Genomic DNA, 15838 nt, shown 5'->3' with positions numbered 1-15838 from the left:
CAGCCATCCTTGGAGCGGGGGAAATTCTGCAGGAAAGCAGGGTCAAGGGAAAGATGGTTTCCCTCTTCATGTGGGCAATCCTGATAATGGCAAAAAGAAACTGTTCCCTCTGGCTGATCAGAGGGATGGCATATAGCATGATTAGTTTATGGCAACTGGAAACAGGCAATGACTTTTTGTCAACCCAGTGATAAGCTGGTTGACAAAGATTATTCTAAAGGTTGGGCAAAAAGCAACAACAGTCTAAACTGCCTTAAGCAAGCACTCCTTTCAATACAGACTCTCAGAATAAAGATAAATAGCAGCATGGTGAAAGTCTAGAACAGTATTATATTTTCACATAGCAATAGCACTTATATACCACTTCATAGTGCTTTTACAGCCCCCTCTAAGCAGTTTACAGACTCAGCATATTGCCCCCAACAATTTGGGCTCTCACTTTACGCACCTTGGAAGGATGAAGTCCACCTTGAGCCAGTAAGATTTGAACTGCTGAACTGCAGCTAGCAGTCAGCTGAAGTAGCCTACAGTGCTGCACTCTAACCACTGCGCCACATCGACTTGAGCCAACTTTTTGTACAAAGCAAAAAAAAGAAAAAAACAATCCTCTGCATCAATATAAGGAAGATGAGTTATTAACCAGAACTTTGTCACCAGAAGTGACCAAGACAGCAGGATCTTCAATGACAACAAAGAGAAAATACTATTCTTGGGTTTGCAAATTTGGCCACCATAACTAACTGGCTGTGGTCAGTAATGAACTAAAAGAATAGAGAGCCCTCCTGGCTGTTTTTGTTTCATTTTTCCAGCAAGGACAGAAGGTTTAAATATTTTGCAAGTACAGATGCTAACCGCATAGAGGAGCTTACTTTGGGTAACATGGGCGTGTCTCTTTTCTTCTTCTTTTCTGAACTGGGATCATCCAGTAAGTCTGGTTCAAAGGTGTAAAGTTCTGTGAGTTCATTCATGGTAAAATGACGTTCAACCTGTTGCTGATCAACCACTCGGAAAGACAGCGATTGTTTTGTTACCTGTCTATCATAGATCTTGTCTTCCATGGTTCCCTTTAAAAGAAAAAAACATTAATACTGGCCATGGTATTGGTGTTGTATATATTGTAGTTGTTCCGATTAGATGATTAGCCTGTTCTTCAGGTGAGTGTGCTTTTAATGGTGGGTAGAAAGTTTCTACAAGTTCAAGATGCCAATTTCACGGATGGTGGCAGTTAACAAGAATTAGGCAAATGATATTATCATTTTCAGAAAACTAAAAGCATAAATTTACCTTGAAACAGCACATAGCCAAAATCTAGAGGATACCCGAAGCCTTGGTTTTGCCCTTTGAATCAACTCAGCCCCTCAAATTGACAAACTAGAATCTATTCCCTGACATGTCGTTAGCAAACATCCTTTGGCTACCAAGAAATGGAACTTATGACAATTTCAAAACTGTAGATGCTCCTCTTTTCAGGCTCTGAAAACATGCTAAAATCAATACAAATCCCTTCTGCAGCAAAGAACGGGCAACTGAGGGCTTCCGTTCCTCCTCCCACAGGAAAACCACCCACAGCAGAGGCCCCCAATCCACTGCTGATTCAGAACCAGGGAGGGGAAGGGGCAGGCGAGTGCAAGCACATGCAGCATGAGACCATGCCCTCCCCCACCCCGCCTTCTCCACATCTGCAAAGCCGGGAAGGTTGGGGACTGCCAACCTACAGAACAGCTCCTCAGCCCCACTCCACAAGGGGTGGTCACAGTATTCCATCTTTCAAAGTACAACATGATTGTACTTTATATCATTTGAAATCTTTCAGAATGGGACAGTGTCCCACTAGATCAGGCCTAAGGATCTGTGGTCCAGCATCCTCTCTCAGTACGCTCTCTATCAGTGTACTGTGTTTCTCAGCCTTAGCGATTTTACGATGTGTGGGCTTCAATGTTCAAAATTCCTCAGCCAGGAGGCTTATTTAGATTCTTATTTAAAAACTAAAACTTATCGGGGCACCCAAGAGAAATTGTCTTACTTTTTGAACCACACTCTTTATTACAAAGGCCATTTCAAAGAGGACAGATTATTTAGATCAGATTGGGGTTAACTATATGGAGTGACAACCTATTGCGAACATATCCTATTGTTTTCTTTCTACCTATTTGTATGTTTGTATTAGTTTTATACTTCTGATATGTTTGGATGACCAAATAGCATTTCTATTCTATTCAACAGAGAAATATATAGCATCTAAGACTGTTTGAAAATGTACCTGAATGAGATTTAAAAATAAAGTTTATGTTGTTGAAAAATAAATTTAATTAAGCTACAATGAAATTAATGAATATGACAATACATTAGACAAGTGTCACCTTTGTGGTCTGTTCTGTAGAATGCTAAACATTTGAACTACAAGAGGTTGTGTAATCAATGGTGTCAAATATACTTGAAAAATCAGAGTTCCGTTATGTGGAAAAGATTCTGTTCTGACTTACCTGAGCTAAAAATCGGTACACATATACTGGTTTAGTTTGCCCAAAACGATACACTCTGAAGATACTCTGAATATCATAAGATGGGTTCCAAGAAGCATCAAAAATAATGACTCTATTTGCTGCTACTAGGTTTATCCCAAGGGATCCTGCTTTAGTAGAAATAATAAACAAGCGGCCTCTGCAAAAAATATAAAATAAAGAGTAAAATAAGATTTATTCCACTTTGTACTCAAATTAAATAAAGATATAGTCTGCCAAAAAAAAACCAGAGAAGCATACTGAATATTCTTTAAATTTGGTGAAAAAGGAAAAGACAATGCTTTTAACAGTATAAAATAGAATTCTGAGAATCTTGTTATATCATAGGATGGATGTACTAATTAAACTACACATTCCATTTGGGCATATTTAATCTTGAGAAGAGAATATGAAGTAGTGTAAAACATTTTGAGCATGACATTCCATATTATGTTCCTTTTCCAGTGTAAAATTGTATGCCAAATGAAAACAGGATATTTACACATCTGAGCTCACATCACAGCTGTTATCAGTTGGAGATCCTTTCAAAATGCTCAGCACAGCCACTTTTGCACACAAAACATTAGTTTTGAACTTTGCCAAATGCCACCCTTGCAATACTTTGAAACAAAACATTCAGCACACTCCTAATATTAAGAATAGGAAGAAAGAAACATTCAATTATCTCAAAAGTATGTAATCTTCTGTCTCTTAAAAACCATTGGGCAGTTCCCACAATTTACCAAACTGCATTTTTGAAAAGTGAGATGGGAAAGCAGAATGAAAAAAATCTTACCCATTTTGTTTAATTTCAATCACCTTTAAATGTAAATGAAATGAACTAAAATCTGGGCTTCTATATGAGGCATGTTTTACCTAAATATTATAACTGTTATTCAGGAGATAATAAATTCCACTAGCACAAAACAGCACTCAGATCATTTGCATGGTCTTTCCCAGTTCTAGCGATCTGCCCTGCATTTCTTCACCTTAAGAATTTACATTCCAAAATTGGATGGGAAAAAAGTTCACTCCAAAAGTGTCAATAAAAACTATGTAAAAGTTTTCTGCAGTAGAAAATAGATGATGTTCTTATTTATTCAATTCAGAAAATGTGTAATGCTATACAACATGGGTCAGAAATTAGAAATATGCATGTCAAAGAAGAGGACAGATAGCAAGGCGAACTCTATAACAATCAAACTCTTATCAGAAAATGACTCTGGAATGAAAGGAAAGCTTAGCAGCAAATGCCTTTCTTCTCATCAGGTGTGAGAGCAGGCCCCAAGGCAAGTGTGGAGGAGGGACAGACAAGTATTGGCTGAGCTAAATGGGAATTTCATTTAGAGTAGTCCATAATGCATCTGGAGAGGAATCTTAAATTTCTAAGCCAGACAACAACGTCCGCTTAAAGCAAGTTTTCCCAACCTTGGAAACATTGCTTACGTGAACTTCCATTCCCAAAATTCCACAGCCACAATGACTACTGATGAGAATTCTGGGATTGGAAGTCCACACATCTGGAAATGGCCAAGGTTGGGAAATCCTCGCTTAGAAATTCACCACACTGTGAATTTGAGCCCAAGAAGAAAATTGCCTGTTTCTGCATCAACTCCTTCTCCAGTTATATTGGGTGGGCATTGTCTCTTGATGTACCCTTAGGAGGTTTTGTTCCATGATATTAAGCAGCAAACCTGCCTTGCATTCTCTCCTTTCACCTTTAACAAGTGACTCCTTAAGTCTTTCTCACTTTCAGCCATTAGAGGTATCATCAGCATCTGAGGCAGCAATTTTAACTCCATTTCCTCTTTTTTCTAATCCAGCCTGATATAGTCTGCATGTAGATTAAGCATATTATACATTAAGGGCTACCCACAATTTATTGTGATGTGTACAATCAAAAGTTGTTGTATAATCAATAAAATAAAAATAGGTAGCTCTTTGCAATTCCCTTTCTGTTTCCATCATCCACTGGATGTTAGGAATATGATACTGAATGTCCTGTTTCTTCTGAACCAACATGCACCATATAATTGGCAGTTCTTGTTACAAAGACTGTTGGAATCTAGCATTAACTTATTGGCACACGAGATAAGGCGGTTGGTTAATGTTTTAAACATTATTTAGCAATGCTTTTTTGGGAGATATAGATTGATGCTTTCTGATCTCTTGCCCACTGTGGTGTTCTTCATAGATGCATTTCAAGTTGCATGGAGCATTTAATAGCATAATTTTATATGATTTTAAACAGTTCTGCTGCTAAGTCCTGCAGCTTTTCCTTTAACAATGTTTTCTAATTTCATATTCCAGCATATATGGCTCTGATTCAGGGGTCAAATTGAGCATCATTCTAACATATTTGGGCTGTATACAAGGACAGGCTTTAACACCTTCTGTTAATAATAATAATAGGTATGGCATTTCTTCTGTGATTTTTCCAATGATTGGAAAAAGAAGCAATTGTTTAGACTGGCCCCAAAATCACAAGCTACTAGCCTACAGACAAGGCTCCCTTCCACACACTTTCATTCTTACCTGACATTGGTTACATCATTAAAATCTTCAGCCCACTTTTTTCTTGACTGAGCAGTAGTAGAACCATCCAAACGATAATAATCAATATTTCTGAACCATTTCCCTTCACCTAGGAGTTTTAAAAGCACGGGGTTAAGTGTATTGTGCAAGTAGGCAAGGGTCCATCATCATCTGACAATTTCCATTTCTTTTTAAAATATTACTTACAAAGTATATTAAAAAATATTTAAAAATGAAATTCATTAAAGTTCAAGAAATCTTCTAACTTTTAACTGAATCTGTCTGAAAGGATGTCACTGGACTCCTTCTAATTATTAGATTTGACACAGTGGAGACATCTAGCAGACTTTTCCCAGGTATCCATTTCTGCTTCATGCACTCAAGAAATATATAAATGGTATGTTGTTTTCTCAGCGAAAAATTATATTCTTGCTTTAAAATAGTATTGCTTTTTTTCTGTCCCCTTAACTCCAAATACCTATGAAATACAGAAATAGAGGAGGAACTAGTCCTTATTTAAGGCTCAAAAGCATGCTTTATCGTTCTTATAATAAAGTAAAGGTTAACATAATTTTTGTCATAGACTAAAATTATTGAACTGAAATGTAACTTACAGAATGTGATGTTCTCAACTTCAATTCTGACACAATTAAGCTTAATTTAAACAATTTACATTACAACTTAAGCAACTTAGTTTTGAAGGATTTCAAATAAAATACTAGTTAAGTATAAATTTTGCAGAATAAACTAAACATATCTTTAAAGATGGGTGGGTGGAGGGAGAGAGAGATGGATACTTGTTAACTGTATTTTATCACTAGGATTTTTTATTCCTGGAAATTGTTTTCTGGTTTTTGTACTGATTGATCTGTCCCCTGGAAATTATATTTTCTAAATAAATTTTAAAATTGGATGCTTAATCACTGTAGACAATATTTATAACAGCTAGTTACTCTACTTTTTAAAAATCTTGCTTGTTACAGTCTCTGTAAGTGGCAAGAAAGACTTTAAAATATGGATGATGAGGCAAAATCTATTTTTAACAACTTTGCTTTGAAAATAAAACAACGTAGCTATCCCTAGAAGTAGAGGATTTGTGTTGTTATTTCAGGGAATCTTGAATGCTATCATTTTTCAAGAAAACAAAAGGCCTCCCCACCCCACAAGATGGAGAACCATTTAAACCAGAGCTATTAATCAGACAAATGAATCCCATGGTTAGATTCAATCAGTGTTTCTCAACCTTCTCAGTTGGCTGGGGAATTCTGGGAGTTGAGTCCACCCATCTTAAATTGAGAGACACTGAATTAGATTCTTCCTGAATTCAGGGACTTAAGCCATGGGTTTAGAGAAACCTCACATTTTTCTCCCAAATAAGAAAATCACTACTGATCTGTGAAGAATATGGATACAAGGAGGGACTTTCAAAAAAGCACTTCCTGCTCTGAACACAGTAGGATAGGCAATTCCTTATCTCTGCCTCCGAAAAAGAATGAATGGACTTGATGAAAGGATAAATAATATTTGAAGGAAAAATTGAAGATATCAATGAAGAAAAAGGAAGATAGCGAGAGCCTCACAATGCTTTTCTCCCAGCTCGTGATGGGCGAAAGAGCCAGAGAAACAGGTTTCAACTGGGAGATAAAGGCCTTGAAGACACCACTGCTCATAAAGCTCTTTTATTTAACATGCCAGCTCAGAGAATTTTTTTCCTCTCCCACCCCCTACTTTTTTTAACTTCAAAGGGAGGCACTCTTCCACATTTCTGCTGGCTGGTGTCTGTATGTTTTGGGTTTTTTGTTTGTAAAGTTCATCATAAGTTCGTCAGGCAGGTAAAATGATCCATCTATATACAGTTGGGCAAAAAGAACTCAAATGCACAAGTGCTCTCCAAAATTCTAAAAGCTGCAGAAAGCCAAGGATGGCAGGAAAAAAATATATCAAAAGTCTAAATTTTAAGCCTGAGACCACAGTGGTGAGATTTGCAGAGTCTGCACCAAAGAGGAAGACTTCTGGCTGAACGGTTTCAGGAGCAGTTGCTGCCCTTGCAGATCTCTCCTTAGTCACAAAGGACCACGGAATACTGGCTGCCTCTGTCTCCTTGCACAGAAGGCACTTCCACAAAGCAAGAGTAACCTTACCCACATAGGAAAGGGGGGGGGGGAAAACCAATCTCAGAAGACAGGTAAAGGGGCAAAGCACAAGGTTGCAAGGCTCTGTGTTATGCTGCATTATGAAGGGAATATATAAAAATAAGGAATGTGGGTGTGGAAAATTCCCAGATCTCAGAGTGGGTATTTGCTTACTTACCTTTATATATTATTGGCTTTTTCTTCCCTTCTTCGTCTTCTTCTTCTTTGTCCCGGTTTGCTAACTCCAGAAAATCTTCTATCAAGTCAAGGGATATTAGAGATTGGCTGAAGACTAAGCTGAAAATGGGAATTGACAAAAGAGTTGTCAGTTTCCACACCTGTAATTAGCATTCTGATGTCTTGTGCTTGGTGACATCAATGCTGTTTACAAATGGAAGGGGACATTAAAAAGTGTGTTTTGCTGATCAGTGCAGGCAGAATGTAGATGGCAATTTTACAGGGGAAAACCCATGGCATTGTTGAAGTTTTCCCAGTTTGGGGTTCTGGACTGCAGATGTTCCATCACTTAAGAGGGGAATTTCATGAGTTCAGGAATTGCAAGCTAACTGTTGCACTCATGTTACCTAGTAGAGCAATGAAACATCTGCAACACAAAACCAAACCCTCACGACTCCAACCACAAAACATACTAACCCTGAGCTGCACTTATTTGCTTCCACTGCAAAAAAGAATATAGGCATGGAAAGTACACAAATACGGATTGTTTTTGACTTGCCATTTAGCAAGTCATTTAGCAAAAGTTCAAAGTTACAACAAAAAACCCCGCCTCCCAAGTTCCGACGGACTTCCCCTGGGGTCACATGATGGCATTTGAGTCGCGCAACAACCAGTCCAAATTTATGGCTGCTTGCCGCATCCTGTGGTCGCATGAACATGAAAACAGAAAAAAATAGTTATTCAATATCTTCTTTAAAACTTCCAGTGTTGGAGCATTCACAACTTCTGATGATGATCTTCAATATTTTTTGCTAGATTTTGGCCTTCCAGTTTCTGGCAAAAAAACTATCCCTTGCTGCCAATGGGTTTGCTTAATAACAACCACCCCCTTCGCTTAATGACCATCATAAAAAAGTTGTAAAATTGGACATGATCACATGGTCCTTTGTATGCTGAACAACCGGCACAACTTATGACTGTAATTTTGGGCTCAATCATGGTCATTACACCTGTATTGCAACCCAAAAATGGAATATATATATATTTTAATCACCAAGAATCGCTTACACTTTATCACCAAGTTCTTCGGCCATGCGCAGGATTTCAAAGAGGAGCATCATCTTCCCTGAATGCTCCAGCACTTCCGCATCAGCATCAACCACAAAATCCTTATACCAATCAGGGGCGGGGCTGCCGGGATTGGAGGAAGTACTTTTACCTTAGAGAAGTGAAAGGGGGGGAAAATGTCACTTAAAAAGGCAAAGCATGGGCTCTTCTCCAAGTAGTCAAACAAGCCATAAAACCAGTTTCTTAGCCAAACTTTCACTTTGATTATAGTATTATAGCATTATATCCCAGGAGTTTTAGTATAGCCTTTATTGTCATTGTACAAAATAAATAAAATGAAATTGGTTAGGCTTAGGGAGAGAAGGGGAATGCATTGCTTCCTCAACAGGGAAGGGGCAGCTAAACAGCTAAAACAGGGGTACCCAAACTTGGCAATTTTAAGACTTGTGGATTTCAATTCCCAGCTATGCTGGCTGGAAAATTCTGGGAGTTGGAAGTCCACAAGTCTTAAAGTTGCCAAGTTTTGAAGACCTCTAAGCTAAAATATATATTTGCAGTTTCTCTCTGTAATCTTACCACTGTTTGTATGTATGTATGTATGTATGTATGTATGTATGTATGTATTTATTTATTTATTTATTTATTTATTTGTCTTGTATGCCGCCCACTCCCGGAGGACTCCGGGCGGCTCACAAAAGACAAGGGAAAGGGGGGAATGAGACAAAGACAACATATTAAAAACAAAACCAACATTCACAATTTCTGTGGAGGTAGATGCTTCTCAGCTCCCCCCAGCCTGCTGGAACAGCCAGGACTTGGTGGCTTTGCGGAAGGCCGGGAGGGTAGTAAGAATCCGGATCTCAACAGGGAGTTCATTCCAGAGGGCCGGAGCTGCAACAGAGAAGGCCCTCCCCCGGGGAGTTGCCAGCTGACATTGGCTGGCAGATGGAATCCGGAGGAGACCCAACCTGTGCGATCTAATTGGTCTGAGAGAGGTAATCGGCAGGAGGCGGTCTCTCAGGTACCCAGGTCCGATGCCATGTAGGGCTTTATAGGTAGCGACCAGCACCTTGAAGCGGATTCGGAGACTGATAGGTAGCCAGTGCAGCTCGCGGAGGATAGGTGTAACGTGGGTGTACCTTGGTGCACCCACAATCGCTCGCGCGGCTGCATTCTGGACTAATTGGAGTCTTCGAACACTTTTCAAGGGCAGCCCCATGTAGAGCGCATTACAATAATCCAGTCTTCAGGTCACAAGGGCGTGAGTGACTGTCTGAAGGGCCTCCTGATCCAGGTAGGGTCGCAATTGGTGCACCAGGCGAACCTGGGCAAAGGTCCCCCTGGTCACAGCCAACAGATGGTGTTCTAGAGTCAGCTGTGGGTCAGGAGGTATTTCTTTTCACTACATCGGTGTGACCTCTGGACTGACAATCTGGTCTGGCCATTTGTGTCTAATTCAGAGTTAAGCCTTGACCTACTGTTCGACTGAGGTACCTATGATGATGAGGGGTGTTGTCTTCAAATGACCCCACCAAAAGCTAATTCTCTGAGTGATGGAAGGGTTTACTTGAATCTTATTGTGGTTTTTAAAGCATAAACTATGGAATTCTCCAATTTCTTAAGCATTTATAAATACTTTTAACTCCAACTGTGATTCATGTTATATAGCTTAAACCTATCATTGGCTGTGACCACATATTATGTATCCATATTTAAACTTATTTAATGATTGAAATTCTCTATGCAATGATTATTAAAATGGGATACAATGTGACTTTAATGAGCTAACCAGGGTAAACAAATAATTCTGCAGCCAAATTATTAAGACATTTGTTTAGAAAATGAAAACAAAAAGTTCTTAGCTAGAATCCTGGTACTAAAGACTATCAAATAGCTATAAATAGTAAATTTTTATACCACAGTTAATATAATATATAACTTGGCTCAGCTGGGTTTCAACAAAATGGTATATTATCCGAAATTTACATTTCCAGGAAATACCTTGAATATATATCAAGCTTATTTTGCTTCATTTCTCATTGAATGGCATGAAGCATCACCATATCATTTACTGCAGTATAGTTGTTCATTAAATATAAAATTCCACAGAGTTGCAAATATTTAAGTATTACTTTGTAAGACTCTATATAAATGTATGCCATTTGTGCAATATATTTACCATTAGGTTAAATGGACAAAGATCCCTGATTTTAAATGAGACCTTTTCATTCTTCCTTCTTTTCCAAATATGCTCTATGCAAATGGGTCTTTTGGTCATTGGATAAACTGGAAGATCTCCTAGTGCTTTGAGGAAATGAAATATTCTAGTAGAACCAATGAGCAGAGATATCATTTGCATGAGGGAGCATTTAAGAAGGCATTTAAGGAAAGGAAAGGAGAAGACCTGAAGGTTATACTTTTCCTTATTGTAGTGTATGAAGAAATTGTGCTACATACAGGCAAATTACCAATGTATTTTTTTGTCCTTCAGGCGCCCACATGGCATTTCTAGTACTGGAAAATGCTTACAGAATACTAGATGGGTCGTATACAAGAGCTCTACACATGCTTCAGGCCCTGGGCATGGTCGTGATGGCTTTCTTTCCTAAAACCAAAGGTGAAGGCTAGGGTATCCCACTACTGAACAGGAAGACCCAGGGTTGGAGAAGACTGGCATACATAAGAGAGTCTACAGTCTTACAACATTCTATTAGATTCCAATGTTATCTTCATTTATGTCACTTACATTCTTTAGACAGAATAAGTCTGTGGCTTTAATCTTCATTTCATTAGTGTATTATATAGAGAATGATTTATTTTAAATACAGAACAAACTTTCTTCCTTCTGGAACATCAATTTTACTATTAATCACAGCATTTATTTCCATGGGAATTTCTCCTTGTACTATTTTACAGGTGTTTCCACACACAGAACAAATTTGCTGAGTGCTGTATCCATTGGGGAAGTGGAACATTTAAACAAATGACCCATCACCTTTCAATAATATACCTCAGAAAAAGAAAATACTCATTTACATCTTTTTGCTTTAGTTACTGCTTCAGAGAAGAAAAGTTAAATAGAGGGGAGGTCACATTTTCATTTTGCTAGCACGAGCAAAGAAAACTGACAGTGCTGCTTTCAACTCTCTATCTAAAATTGTATTCAAAAAGCCGTATCAAGAGAAATTGTTTCAACGCAGGCAATTTACCAACTGCGGTTTCCAAGCTCCCTTCAAGGGTTCTTTCTTTGTGCCCAGCTACCAGAATGACTCGTGTCCAAATCAGTTTCTTACAATCTTCATGCCTCCAGTCCCTTAAAATCAGGTGGCACCTCAATCCTGAGCTTGTTGACAAATAACGATGCACTTTCACTACACTTCCTGTCATTTACCCTGATTTTTCTCTCGCTATCTTCATGCCTTTTAAGTCTGACACCACATTAACTTTGGGATATTAAATTCTGAGCTTTCAGAACAGTAGCAGTACACTTCCACTACTTCTCCTGTTATTTATCCCAATTTTGGGACTTCCTTCTAAGAAACATTACATTGGGCTGATTAAAAGTTATGTTTTATAAATTCACTGTTTTGATTTTTATTTTTTTTAAAAAATGAAAACTACCTTTGGGATCTATTGCGGTTTAGAATATAGAAAAAATTAATAATAGAAGCCACATTTTCTTATCAAATATATTACAAGCAGTTCATTCTTGATTCTTTAAAGCATGGTGAAGCCTCCCCATTCTTTCCTAGAAAGATGTATTTAAACATTCATGTAAAGAGTTATTTACAGCAGAGGTGTCAAACTGGATTTCTTAGAGGGCCGGATCAGTTTTATAGTTCTACTCTGTGGGCCGGGGTGAGTGGGTGGCAGGACAGATGCCTCCTGCAGCACCCTGCCAGCCAAATATGGGCACCGGGAGGGGGTCTCTGTGCGCAGCCCCCATTCCTCATTTTTACCCTCCATGGCCCATTTTTCAGCCCATTTTCCAGGCAGGTTTTGGGGGGCTTTTTCAGGCTGTTTTGGGGACCGTTTTCAGCTCACTTTTTGGGCCCTTTTTGGCCAGCAGAGTGCTGCAGAAGGCCATGGAGGGTGAAAATGGGGGAGGGGGGTGCATGCAGTCCGTTTTAGCCACCAGAGGCACCACGGGCCAGTCCTTTGATATTTCCAGGCCAGCCCCTGGACACCCCTGGTCCAGGTTTGACACCCCTGGTCCAGAAGTGGTATGCTGCCGGTTCGTACTGGTTCAGGCAAACCGGTAATGGCGGCAGTGCAAGGCTCCACCCACCCACCCAAACGTCATCAAGGACCTTCTGCACATGCGCAAAAGGTTCTGTGCATACCCAGACATGCACGCTCCCACTACCGCACCAGTAGTGAAGAAAACAGGATACCATCACTGCCAAGGGCTACAGTAATATATGGATTTCTTTATTAATCCATTATAGCAAAAATAAAATAAACTAAATCTCTGTTAGCAATTAGTGAAAATAAATTTGTAATCCCCACCTTTCCACCCCATCCACAAAACCCCTGAAATCTAACCTCAGCTCTCAAGGATCTGCAGTCCCCAGGTTAAGCACCCCACTAATAAATTTTGAGGGGCAGAAAAAGGAGTAAAACAGCACTGCTGGGGCATAAAACCATGATAAGCGCAGGGCAGTTGGAATGGTGGGCTTCGCTGCCCTTAAATGCCCACTACAAAAAGCCCTCCACATCCTTTAAAAATCTGACTTACCTTCCTCTGTCTTTAAAATGATGGGAGGATTGTTGATTGGCTCTTCTACCGTTCCTTCTCCACCTCCCCGAGATCTCGAATTCCAGACTTTAATCACTTCTACATCATTGTCACTCCCACTCCCACTGGAATTACTGCCTTTCTTGGATTTCTTGCCCTTTGTTTTCTTCTTTCTAAAAATATATTTCAAGATGAAAACTCTTCAGTCACTCATTTTATTCCCAGCTGTTTTCACATGCAATTCCAACAATCAATGGATTGACAGTTTCAGAAGACCAACTCAACTTACTTAGTATCTTCCTCAGAGCTTAAGCTCATTGATGTTTCTTCAGAATCAGAAACTATGAAGTCATCAAGACTGTCTTCATCGAAATAACCCTGAAAGATCAGGCATTTTTATTAAGCACAGCCATCCTTTTTTCAAACTTTCAGAACACAAATTAAAGCACACAGAAATAGAAAAAAGTATGGAACCAGCTATCAAAAAATGAAACTTTCTAGAACGACCGTTGACTTACCTGAACGGTCCTTCTATGTGTGCTGCGAGGGGAATCCAAGCATGGGTTAACTTTGTCCATTAGCCTAGAGACTGAGTTATGTAAATTGGTGACCACGCCTCCTCTGACTGGATGGGTCAGTTTTGTACAAAGTCAGCCGGTAATGAAGTATAGCAATGTCAATGATGGCCGTAGCCCAAATAATTGGAACAGTCACGTTCAGAGTAAAGTCAAGTCAGGATTCAGTTAAGAACCAGTCATAAGTCAGAGTCACGAATAGCCCTGGCCAGCCGGAGCTGCGGGCGAGTTTGGAGTCCCCTCGCAACACACATAGAAGAACCGTTCAGGTAAGTCAACGGTCGTTCTCCTGTGTGCTGCTTGGGGAATCCAAGCATGGGACATGCCAAAGCAGTTAAGAATCAGGGCGGGAGCTAGGCTGTCCAGGGTCCCCTGTAGAGGGAAGCACCCGTTGCAATACTCACCGCCCAAAGGAAGCCTCAGCCGAGGCATACACGTCAACCTTGTAGTGTCGGATGAATGGTGATGGCGATGACCAGGTAGCCGCTCTGCAGATCTCTTCCACCGAGGCTTGTGTGGCCCAGGCTGCCGGGGTGGCTGCACTCCTGGTAGAGTGAGGGGTGATGCGCCTGGGGACGGGTCGGGATTGGCTGTCATAAGCAAGAGTAATGCACGCCTGTATGGTATGGGAGGACACCTTCTGCCCTTCTGCCCCATGGAAGATGGCTGAAAGGAAACAAAAAGTGCTTCCGATCGCCTGAAGGACGCAGTGCGCTTCACGTAGGGTCGAAGAGTCCTGCGCACATCCAGGTGATGCAACTGGCGTTCCTGCGGATGAGAAGGGCTGGGGCAAAAGTCCAGAAAGATGAGTTCCTGAGCCCTGTGGAATAACGTGTTGACTTTTGGTAGGAAGGCCGGGTCCAAACAAAGGACGACTCTGTTGGGATGAAATATGCAGAGGTCCGCTCAAACTGACAGCGCTGCCAATTCGGACACCCTTCTGGCCGAAGTAATCGCTACCAAAAACACAGTCTTAAGAGTCAGCAACCGAAGGCTGATGGATGTAATAGGCTCGAATGGAGGGGCCATAAGAGCCCTGAGCACCAACGTCAAGTCCCAAGTAGGGTAACGATGCACTGTCTGAGGTCTGAGGTTAGCAGCCCCTTTCAAAAAGGATTTGACCCGTGAATGTTGAGTCAATGAATGACCCTGGCCGCCCCCAATCACAGTGGTCAAGGCCGCAACTTGCCTGCGGAGCGTGTTGGGCGCCAAACCCTTGTCAAGTCCAGTTTGCAAAAAGTCCAAGACCCGGGGCACCAAAGCCTGGAGGGGATGAGCCCCGGCGCAGCGGCACCATCTGCAGAAGGCCTGCCAGGTGGCCTCGTAAATAGAAGTGGTGGAGGGACGACGGGCCGCTTGGATAGTGTCAATGACCTTGCTGGAGTAGTGAAAGCCGGTTAGAATAGGCTGCTCATGTGCCACACGGCTAACTGCAGCAGCTGGGGGTTCGGGTGGATGAGAGCCCCCTGGTTGAGCTGGATCTTGTTGTCCGGAATCCTCCATGGACGTGAGATCAACAGGTGCACAAGGTCGGCGTACCAAGGGCACCGGGACCACATCGGGGCCACCAAGAGGACCTCCACTTGCTCGTCAGTATCTTCTGGATGACCGTCGGGAGGATCGGTAGCGGCGGGAAGGCGTAAAGGAGGCCGGCCGGCCACGGGCTACGCAGGGCATCCACCCTCTCTGCCCCAGGGGTCACTTACCTGGAGTAGAAACGTGGTAGTTGTGCATTGTGAGGCTGTGCGAACAAGTCCACCTCGGGATGGCCGAACCGTCGAGAGAGCTGTTGGAATAGGTCGGGGTGGAGTTGCCACTCCGTTTGGTCCACTGTGGCTCTGCTCAACCAATCTGCCTGGATGTTGGAATCGCCCAATATGTGCTCCGCCCGAAGGGACAGCAGTCTGGTCTCCGCCCAATGGTGCAGCTTCTCCGCCTCCAGCATCAGGGCCCTGGAGTGTGTGCCCCCTTGGCGATTGACATGCGCCTTGGAGGCCACATTGTCGGTTAGAACCAATACGTGGTTGTGAGTTACAATATCCTGGAATTCTCGCAGGGCCAGCCGGATGGCCCGGAGCTCCAACCAATTGATGCTGTTGGCCAGCTCCTGAC

General features: G+C 41.4%; 1 protein-coding gene across 1 annotated transcript in view; it reads right to left on the bottom strand.

The window, feature by feature from the left end:
- Window positions 1–15838, bottom strand: part of ATRX (ATRX chromatin remodeler) — a 95146-nt gene that overhangs the window by 9732 nt on the left and 69576 nt on the right. Inside the window, exons 24-30 of the mRNA XM_032227783.1 lie at window positions 13441–13529; window positions 13152–13324; window positions 8414–8564; window positions 7347–7465; window positions 5037–5145; window positions 2484–2661; window positions 870–1064 (exon numbers count right to left, since the gene is read on the bottom strand). Of these exons, the coding sequence (XP_032083674.1) occupies window positions 870–1064; window positions 2484–2661; window positions 5037–5145; window positions 7347–7465; window positions 8414–8564; window positions 13152–13324; window positions 13441–13529 (1014 nt within the window). The remainder of the gene's footprint in view (window positions 1–869; window positions 1065–2483; window positions 2662–5036; window positions 5146–7346; window positions 7466–8413; window positions 8565–13151; window positions 13325–13440; window positions 13530–15838) is intronic.

Source organism: Thamnophis elegans, chromosome 12 (assembly GCF_009769535.1).
Source record: "Thamnophis elegans isolate rThaEle1 chromosome 12, rThaEle1.pri, whole genome shotgun sequence".
Classification (NCBI taxonomy): domain Eukaryota; kingdom Metazoa; phylum Chordata; class Lepidosauria; order Squamata; family Colubridae; genus Thamnophis; species Thamnophis elegans.
Note: the sequence above shows the minus strand (reverse complement) of the source record. Positions and strands in the feature narration are given on the sequence as shown.